The sequence below is a fragment of the Babylonia areolata genome, chromosome 17 (assembly GCF_041734735.1).
Source record: "Babylonia areolata isolate BAREFJ2019XMU chromosome 17, ASM4173473v1, whole genome shotgun sequence".
Classification (NCBI taxonomy): Eukaryota; Metazoa; Mollusca; class Gastropoda; order Neogastropoda; family Buccinidae; genus Babylonia; species Babylonia areolata.
The window spans coordinates 12,953,063-12,963,074 of record NC_134892.1 but is presented as its reverse complement, the minus strand read 5'-3'; the positions used below and the strand labels follow the sequence as shown (position 1 = coordinate 12,963,074).

The 10,012-nt window shown below is 49.6% G+C and overlaps 1 protein-coding gene across 5 annotated transcripts in view; it reads left to right on the top strand.

Annotated features, from left to right (window-relative positions):
- The window catches only part of LOC143291659 (uncharacterized), a 27,606-nt gene extending 21,073 nt beyond the window's left edge, over positions 1-6,533 (top strand). For 4 of the 5 annotated variants that reach the window (XM_076601656.1, XM_076601655.1, XM_076601653.1 and 1 more), the window contains 2 exons: positions 2,157-4,660; positions 4,973-6,532. In XM_076601656.1, the coding sequence (XP_076457771.1) occupies positions 2,174-4,660; positions 4,973-6,469 (3,984 nt within the window). In that variant the 5' untranslated portion in view covers positions 2,157-2,173 and the 3' untranslated portion in view covers positions 6,470-6,532. Of the gene's footprint in view, positions 1-2,156; positions 4,661-4,972 lie in introns of all 5 variants that reach the window. The other variant, XM_076601657.1, reaches the window with a different exon arrangement.
- The last annotated feature ends 3,479 nt before the right edge of the window (positions 6,534-10,012 follow it).

Below are 10,012 nucleotides of genomic sequence, written 5' to 3'. Positions count from 1 at the left end.
CTCTTCTCTAAAATCTACTTCTACTGGTGCACCCCAAGGTACAGTGCTGTCCCCTGTTCTTTTTACACTGCACACAAATGACTGCAGAGGCACGGAGGAAACTCCTGTCATAAAATATTCTGATAATTCAGCAATTGAAGATCTGTCCAACTCTGATGCTATTTATTTTAGTGAAATTAAAAAGTTCTGTTCCTGGTGTGAGAAAAACTATCTGGATCTCAACGTATTGAAAACAAAAGAAAATTTAATGTTAATAGATTTTCGGAAAGACCCCTTGCCTGTAGCTAACCTTGTTATTGATGGTCAAACAGTGGAGAGGGTCAATGAATATAGATATTTAGGGACCATCTTATACAATAAGCTGACTTTTGACAGAAATGTTGATTCCATTCATAAGAAATGTCAATCTAGAATTTTCTGTTTACAGAAGCGCGCACTTTCACGTGAGACGTGTGAAAGTCCGTGCATGATAGGCTGTACCTTGTTCTAGTTGTGGTGTGTGTGTGTGTGTGTGTGTGTGTGTGTGTGTGTGTGTGTGTGTGTGTGTGTGTGTGTGTTTACTGAGCTTAAAAACGTGGCATTTGGTTATAATGAATGTGCAATATGTAGGAGGAATAATGTGCAATATGCAGGATGAATGTACAATGGAATATGTCTAATGCTAACGTCCATATTCTAAATATATTTCTGTTTAATAATTACGAGGTAATAATTAATTGCAATGTTTTTAAAAGCGAATATGTGAAATGCTTTTATTTGAGAACATATGTTTATTACTCTTGTTTAATCAAGTAATCCGCGTGTGTGGGGTGGGGGAGTGGGGGAGTGGGTGTGTGCTGATTATCTGGTTGCGGTTTTCCGCAATTTATATTTATTCTTATCTTATCTGTCTATTATAATCAATGTGCAGTATAGTAGGCTATGTTTATAATTATATTCAAATAATATTTCTTAATTCTTTCTGTTTTTACATGAAGAATACTAGTTATTACCTGCAGTGTGTGGATGTATGTATGAAACGGTATATGTGATATTTTTTACATTTGTATCTTCGTAATATTCGTAAAAGCTGTTGTTGACTTTTACAGTTATGGTCCCCATGTTGTTTACTTGTCTATTTTGTGATAATGCACCTGACCAAATTTCTCTAGTTGGAGATAATAAGGTTGTTCTTATCTTACGATGTCTTGTACCTAATCTATAATGCAGGAAAACAGAATACGATGTCTTGTACCTAATCTATGGCACAGGAAAACAAAATACGATGTCTTGTACCTAATCTATAGTGCAGGAAAACAGAATGCGATGTCTTGTACCTAATCTATAGTGCAGGAAAACAGAATACGATGTCTTGTACCGAATCTGTAGTGCAGGAAAACAGAATACGATGTCTTGTACCTAATGTATAGTGCAGGAAAACAAAATACGATGTCTTGTACCTAATCTATGGCACACGGAAAACAAAATACGATGTCTTGTACCTAATCTATAGTGCAGGAAAACAGAATACGATGTCTTGTACCTAATCTATGGTGCAGGAAAACAGAATATGATGTCTTGTACCTAATCTATGGTGCAGGAAAACAGAATACGATGACTTGTACCTAATCTATGGTGCAGGAAAACAGAATACGATGTCTTGTACCGAATCTATTTTGCAGGAAAACAAAATACGATGTCTTGTACCTAATCTATAATGCAGGAAAACAGAATACGATGTCTTGTACCGAATCTATTGTGCAGGAAAACAAAATACGATGTCTTGTACCTAATCTATGGTGCAGGAAAACAGAATACGTCTTGTACCGAATCTATTGTGCAGGAAAACAGAATACGATGTCTTGTACCGAATCTATTGTGCAGGAAAACAAAATACGATGTCTTGTACCTAATCTATAGTGCAGGAAAACAGAATACGATGTCTTGTACCTAATCTATGGTGCAGGAAAACAGAATACAGAATACGATGTCTTGCATTCTATCCATATGAAGGTAAGTAAGTATGATACAATGTCATGTACTAAATCCATGTGCAGGAAATCAGAATGTGATGTTTTGTACTTTATCCATATGAAGGTAAGTAAAATTCGATGTCTTGTATTTGCAGGAAAATAGAATATAATACGATGTCTTGTACTGTGTCTGTCTATACCCAGGTTACTTCCCCTACCCTATGGCGCTGTCTCTGTGGCTGGCGGTGTGCGTCACGCTGACGTCAGTGCACGCGCAGCGCGCGACCTCGCGAAACGCCACCGTCCTGTGTTGCTCGGTGCGCGTGTTCCCAGCAGGGGCGCACGTGCTGTGCGCGGACAAGGGTCTGCCCTCCTTCTCTTGGCCTGACCCCGCGTCTGTCCGGCTGGAGGAGGCTGGTGAGGTCGCACAGCTGTGCTTGGAGAAGAACAGCAAGTCTGGCAGCAGTTTCACCACCCGTCCCTCCTCCACCTCATCTCCCTCTTCCTCCTCCTCCTCCTCCTCTTCATTCACCCAACCTGTCGTGTGGCTGGACCTGAGCTTCAACTCCCTCGCGGCCTTTCCGGACGTGAGTCACCTTTCGTTCCACCTGTACCACCTGAACCTGAGCCACAACGGGATCCGGGACGTGTCACCGGACCTTCTCCGGTCCATCCCCCACCTCAAGTCCCTGGACCTGAGCTTCAACCAGCTGCCCCTGGTGCCCAACTTCAGCGAGGTGCCGCTGCCGAACCTAACCTCCCTAGACCTGTCGCACAACGGCCTGCAGGAGGTCCCCGGCAGACGCTTCCAAGGCCTGTCCAGGCTGGACGTGCTGGTGATGAGTCACAACCAGATCAGCCAGCTCGTCTCCTCCAGCTTTTCCGACCTCTCCGCTCTGCGGGTTCTCATCCTTCGCTCCAACCTCCTGGACAGGCTGCCTCCAGGCGTGTTTGACGACCAGGCCTTGCTGTCAGAGCTGGACGTCAGCGGGAACGTGCTGGAGGCCCTCCCCAGGAACACCCTGCACAGCCTGGCGCAATTGAAGTCGCTCAACTTGAGCCACAACCAGCTGAAGGCACACGAAACGCTGGGTGATTCCCTGCGGAGCTTGTCGCTGCTGCAGACCTTAGACCTCAGCTCCAACCAGCTGGAGAGCCTTTCTAGCGCACTCTTCGAAAGTCAGGGCAGACTGGAGCGCCTCACGCTAGCCAGCAATAAGGTCAGGGCCATTTCCGAGCACACCTTCAAAGGCCTGAGGTCCCTGAAGGAGCTGGACCTCAGCGACAACCAGCTGACGACGATCCGCAAGGCATCCTTCACGCACGTCCAGAAGCTGCTGCGGCTGAACCTCAGGAGCAACTCCCTGAAGCGCCTGCACGAGCACGTGTTCGCGGGGCTGAGGTGGCTGGAGCACCTGGACCTGTCTGACAACCTGGTTCAGCTGGACGTGCAGAGCTTGCCGGAAGACGTCTTCAGCCCTCTGCACAACCTCCGGACGCTGCTGATCCACGGCAACGACCCCCGCAAGGCCGGTGCCTACCCGGCTGCCGTCTTCACCCACCTGGCCAACGTCAGCCGACTGTCCCTGGATACCTTCGCAGACTCCGCCTTCCCCGCCCACCTCCCCCGGCTCCGGAAGTTGGAGCTGCCCGGTTGCAAGCTGACGTCGCTGACTCGGGAGACGTTCGAGGGACTCCGGGACTCCAGCGTGGAGCGCATCACGATGTCCGGGTGCCCTCTCCGCGCTGTGGAGGAGTGCGCGTTCTGCGGGCTGCGGAGTCTGGAGTGGCTGTCCATTACAAGCACCTCCTCCCCCTCCCCGCCCACCTTCGCGGGTCACGTGATGGACTCTGGCAGCGGTGGCGGCGGTGGAAGTATCGGCCTCCGCCACCTGAACCTGTCCGGGATGAAGCTGACTTCGGACGCCTTGCGGCCGCTGGCGGATCAGCTCTTGAAGGACTTGGATCGGCTGGAGGTGTTGGACATTTCGGACAACGAGCTGGGCGACACCGCGGACCTCCACCTGACGCTGGTCGGGGGCGGGGCCCTCAAGGAGGTGCGTCTGGCCCGGAACCGCTTCCGCTCCCTTCCGGTGACCTTGACCTCGCCGGCCCCGCGCCTGACCTTGCTGGACCTGAGCCACAACCTCCTGACTTCCCTAAGCCCCGAAGAGTGCTCGACCCTGGACAGACTGGCCGACGCGTCCTCCGCTGCCTCCGCCTCTTCCTCCTCCTCCTCTTCCTCCTCCTCTTCTTCCTCCTCCCCGTCCTCTTCCTCCTCCTCGCCCTTCACCCTGCGTCTCCATGGGAACCCCCTGGCGTGCCCACGCGAGGACTGCAGCCTGCTGCCCTTCTGGACCTGGCTGACGACCAACAAGGTCAGGCTGGACGACGGGCGGCGCCCGGGAGCCCGCTACCCCTGCCTGGCAGGGACCGGGGATTCCCGGACCGTGGGGGAGGCGGTGGAGGGGTGCACGTGGCCGTTCCCCATCTCCCTCCTCACCCCCAGCTTCGACTCGTTAGCGGTGGTGGTGGTGGTGGTGGTGGTGGTGGTGGTGGTGCTATGCTTCCTTGGGCAGGTGCGTGCCGCTGGAGCCGACGCTGCAGCGACGGCGGCGAAGGGGGGAGCACTGCGGGCAGTGTGTCTGGAGGCGGAAGATGATGATGAGGACGTCAGCGAGGAGGAGGAGACTGAGCAGAGTTACAAGGTAGTGTGTTGTTGTTTGGTTTTTGTTGTTGTTGTTGTTGTTGTTTGTTTGTTTGTTTGTTTGTTTCTGTCTATATATGTGTTTCTAACACTGAGTGAACTCAGAACTCAAACCATTTTTATTCAAGCATGTTCGGAGGAATGAAGGCATTTTCTTCCAATCTGTCCTTGCCACACACACACACACACACACACACACACTCACACACACATTTCGTCTGCCCCCCCCCCCACCCCCCAACCCCACCCACCCACCCCTTATTCAAACAAAAACACTGGTCACCAACTCACAATTATTTCCATGTCTCCACAGAACACGGCCTCACTGACCAAGGGAGACAACGACGACTTGGACTCGGAGAGTAGCGGCTTCTTTCCCCTGTCGTTGTCCTCCGTTGCCCCCCAGCCGTCTGTGGGGGAGGACAGGCGAGTACGTGGCACAGTGAAAAGACAGCCGCTGTCCGGTCCACAGAACAACGATAGCTACGAGGACGGGGACACTTCAGGGATCTGCCTGTCTTCACTTTCAAGGGACAGCCTTGGTATCTGTTTGAAGTCCCTGTGTGAGTCTGAAGGGGGGCAGGAACCTATGTCAGCGTTTCCTGAAGTCAGACAGTCCTGGTTCCAGTCCTCGCGAGAGTCTTCGGGTGGGCAGTTGCCTCCCATCCGTGGTCATTCAGCAGCCACAACAACTACCGGCGCTCAAAGAGGCCAGGAGAAGTGTGAGTCTGGCAGCAGCAGCAGCAGCAGCAGCAGCAGCAGCAGCAACAACAACAACGACAAGTTGGGGAATCCAGACCATTGCAGCAGACCTGGCGGCTCAAAGAATTCTAACTTGGCCCCACGTGGATCCGAGAGCTCCGACGAATTTTGCCGCGACTACAATCGTAGACACAGAACGGACGTAAAGACACCAGTGTGTCCCGAGGACAACGGTGGGCTTTGTGAAGAAAGACCTCTCTCCAAGCAGTCCCTGGCCTCTGATTCGGGAATCACCTATTCTTCGCTCCGTGACTACTACCGTCGTGGACACAGCACTGACAAAAAAACACCCGTGGGCTCTTCCGAGCAGGGTTGGGGAATCCCAGAACAGGATGGGGGAATTCCAGAACAGGAGGGAAGAATCCCTCAGGAGGATTGGGGAATCCCACAGCAGGATGTGGGAATCCCAGCGCAGGATTGGAGACTCCCCGAGCAGGATGGGGCAATCCCAGGACAGCAGGACAGCCATCACCAGAGCCGTCACGTGTCCGCGCTGTCCTCACATGACAGGTCTTTCCACCGGAAGTTTGAAGAGAGGCAACGCACACAGAGGAAAACGCCTTACCACGAGCCGGACGGCCCTGTTCCGGTTCAAACCGTGCCTGACCAGATCTTACGTCACCGTCATCCCCACACCTTGCCCAAGGACAACAGACCTGCAGAGGGGAGCAGGAGGGGGGACGCCGAGGCAGAGGCTGGCGGTAGTCCCGAGGAGGGATGCTGTGGTGGAGCTGGTTCCCATGACGCCAGACACCCTTCCACCCTCCGAGAGCATCGTCACCTCGACATTGAGCCCTGTCTGGAGAGTGGGGCGGTGGCTGGATGTGGGCGTAGGGGTGGGGTTGGGGATGGGTTCGGAGGTTCGGGCTATGGCCACCACAGACATATGGCATTAATATCGCTATTATCATCGTATCCCAGACAGGGTTCACCACCGCCGTCCTACGCCACTGCCGTTCGTCAGCTGACGACACCCACACAAGTGTCAGAGATTGCCGATGACGCGCGACGTATGCAGGAAGATCAAGAAGAACTACGTCACTTTTGAAATGAAACAGGTTTTTTGGTGGGGAGGGGAGTGTGTGTGTGTGTGTGTGGGGGGGGGGGGGGGCGGTTGCTTTTTTTTTTTTGAGTACATGACGGTTTTGCACTCAGGAGGAGGATCAAAATCATGTGACTGAGTTCTTTAGATGGATAGCTCAATGGCCAGGAAAGCTGAAGCCAAATGGACGCCATACTGAGACTCGTATCCGGCCGTCAGTCAGTTGAGAAGTCATCTGCAAACTGGTGGTACTTTCTGAACTGTAACCGTGTGTCTTCGATGAAATCGTGTTATGCTTGCTCCCCACGACATGCCAAATGTTGTGTCTTGATTGATATCTACCAATGGTTTATTTACCAAACCCATAACAGGAAAACAGTGTGTGACGCGGAGTGCAAACTTGCTGTAGAGGCACACACAGGATTGTCAGCTTAACTAACGCCGCGAGCACGTGAAAGCTTGCCGTGAAGCAGTCATCGTAGCCAGCTGGGCGCTGGGCTGCATATAATTATGAAGTAACTTCGCGCTGTACTGACTCGAGTAGCAAAATAGCTGATTGAACACTTCCGCTGGCTTCAGTTGGCAAAGGGGCTCGTAGAAGGCATGCGCTATCCACCTATTTTTTATCAGTGGTTCTCGCGCGTGTTTCTCTCTGACGAAGCTGTGAACGCAAAGGAAGAAAAAAAAATCCATCGTTTAGCAGCAGGGCGGAGGAGAGGCTTTGAAGATCCAATGTGTGTTTACAATGTGGAGTTTGGCGAGAGGTGTTAGTTTGATGTATGTATTTATTAAGATGTTTTACTAAACGCATATTCTTGAAGCTCTATGCATTTTACAATATCATGTCATTGCCAACATTGTCTGTTGTATGTTTCCATGACACTTTTCATTTCTCTTTTCCTGCCCATTTGCAGTCATGAAATGAAATAATGGTGTTTAGAGCCTCGCTGACCACTAAGGCCATCTCAAGGCGTGTGCATGTGCGTGTGTCTACGTGCATCCGTGCATCACTTGGAACATTCTACGGGTTTTAGTTTTCCACTCCTGCCGTTATTTTTAGTGGTCACAGTTTTCCTTTCATGCATGCAGTTTCTGGGGTTCGAAAGGCAAGCTTTACATGACAGCCTTTTCTTTCTGAAGTGATGTACATGTAGAATACAAGTTGTTCACATAAATGTAGCCATTGCCAGGTCAGAGGTTCTCCTCAGCTACTGGTGACCATGTAACTTCAGAACTGGCCAGCAGTGGGTGGGCAGTGTACCCGGCAAGAAAATACCCCAAGACCCACCTAAAAAAAAACAACAACAAAAAAACAAACAAACCCACAACCAGGCTTTGACACATAGCCGACAGACCTGGCGGAATCTTGTGAACAGGTTCCTCTCTGAGGTACTTTAGGCAATGACTCCTTACTGAGTTGAAGAAGAGGAGAAAGAGGAGTAAGAGGAGGAAGAAGAAGTGGAAGACGAAAAAGATGATGATGATGATGATGATTGAGAAGATGTTGATGATGATGATGATGGTGATGATTGACAAGAAGAAGATGATGATGATGATATTGATGATCATGATGACTGAGAAAAAGAAGAAGATGATGATGATGATGATGATTGAGAAGAAGATGAAGAAGAAGATGATGATGATGATGATGATGATTGAGAAGGAGATGAAGATGATGATCATCATGATGATGAGATATATTGTTTGCGAATTTGAGATGCATGTTTTCACTTCTAAAAAGTTATGATGTAGAATACGAAATGTTCACATGACTATCTATGGTTTGTCAGTTTGATTCTATATTTTATATTGTTCCCTCTTTTCTCCAAATATGTACATATGAAATAAGAGCAGTTAATTAACACAAATGTATCTATTGTTTGCCAGCTTTATTTTGAATATATATGTATTCGCTTCTCTCTAATGTTATTTATATACGTAGAAGATACAAGCTGTCTGCATACATGTATAATTATTTGCCAGCTTGATATATATATATATATATATATATATATGTGTGTGTGTGTGTGTGTGTGTGTGTGTGTGTTTAGATGTTTCGCAAAACCGTTCAGCTCGAAGAAAAAAGAAAATGTCCGCTTTCATTTTGGCATTGTAAATTATCCGCAAAGTCTTATTGAATGCTGTGTATACTTACGTAATGAAATGTGCATTAAAATGATTTTAAAAAAAAACAAATCAAACAAGATAACAAGCTTGTGTGACAATATAGTATATCTTTCTCAACAAGAGTGGGAATTCGTGTTGATGTAATGGTGTTGTTTATGAATGCACTTTATATGAATGCATTGTACACACACACACACACACACACACACACACACACACACACACTTCCACACAGACAGCGATAGAGAGACTTCTATTCAGTCGGAGTTTCTCTCACCGTTTCAAATCCCACAATCTATTCACAGGCAAAACCAGACAGAAATTTTACATTCAAGCAAGAACAGAAACCAAGTAATAATCATATAAAGTGACTTTAGTCTGACACTGTCCTTTTTTTTTCTTCTCAAATCTCTTTCTTTTTCTTCTTCTTCTTTTTTTTAAATGTCAAACTGCAACAGGTGTTAATTATTACATACTAACAAACTCACAATGGATGTCCACCAGAGCAGAAAGAGGAACACAAGCGTCAGTTTACTGATTTTTATTTATTTATTTATTTATTTTTAAAATCAAAATCTAATATCAAACTGCAACATATCCTTGTCCAACTCGCAACGGAGTCCACCCAGAAACTGAAAGTAACAGGAAGGCAAGCGTTGACCAACAGACTGAAAAACAACATTGAAGGCTTCAAAACCCTCTGCTTCAACAACGATGTGTATGTTAACCCTACCATGCCGGCAACGCGGCAACTAACACACAGCAGCAGTGCCGGAACGAGACAAAGGACAGCCACACATGGACTGAACTGACCACAGCACACAGCACCTCCACACTGCTGACCCGCTCAACTTCCCCCGGCGTACCTGGCAAAGGTCAAGGTCAGCCTGGCCGACAGAGGAACCCTGGGGCGCGCTTGCTCCCCGATCCACCTCCTCCTCCTCTTTCCAAGCCCCCTCCCCCTCCCCTTCCACCTCCTCCTCCCCTTACCCCTCCTCCTCCCCAGCCCTCTCCCCCTCCCCTTCCCCCTCCTCCTCCCCTTCCCTCTCCCCCTCCCATTCCTTCTCCTTCTCCTCTGACCCACCACAGCTGGGTGTTGGGGTGGTGCTCTGTGTTGGGCTGTGCTTCCACGCTGGCTCAAGGGGCTTGTCATCCGCAGCTGTCTGCTTCCCCCACCACCACCACCACCACCACCCGCCCTCCCCATCCCTTCTCCTGGTTGGCTGGTGTCCGTCCTTGACCCTGGCAGAGTCTGCTGGCCTGGGGTGTCCTGGTGGCTTAGCGCTGATGACGATGGAGAGTTGGGCTGCGGCTGCCGTTTGTCTCCCTTGGAGGAGGTGGGCTGGTGGCCCTGCTGGAGGGTCATCATCGGCGGGCGGTTTGATTGGAGCTGCGGTCGCGCAGGTCTCTGCCGCCCCCACT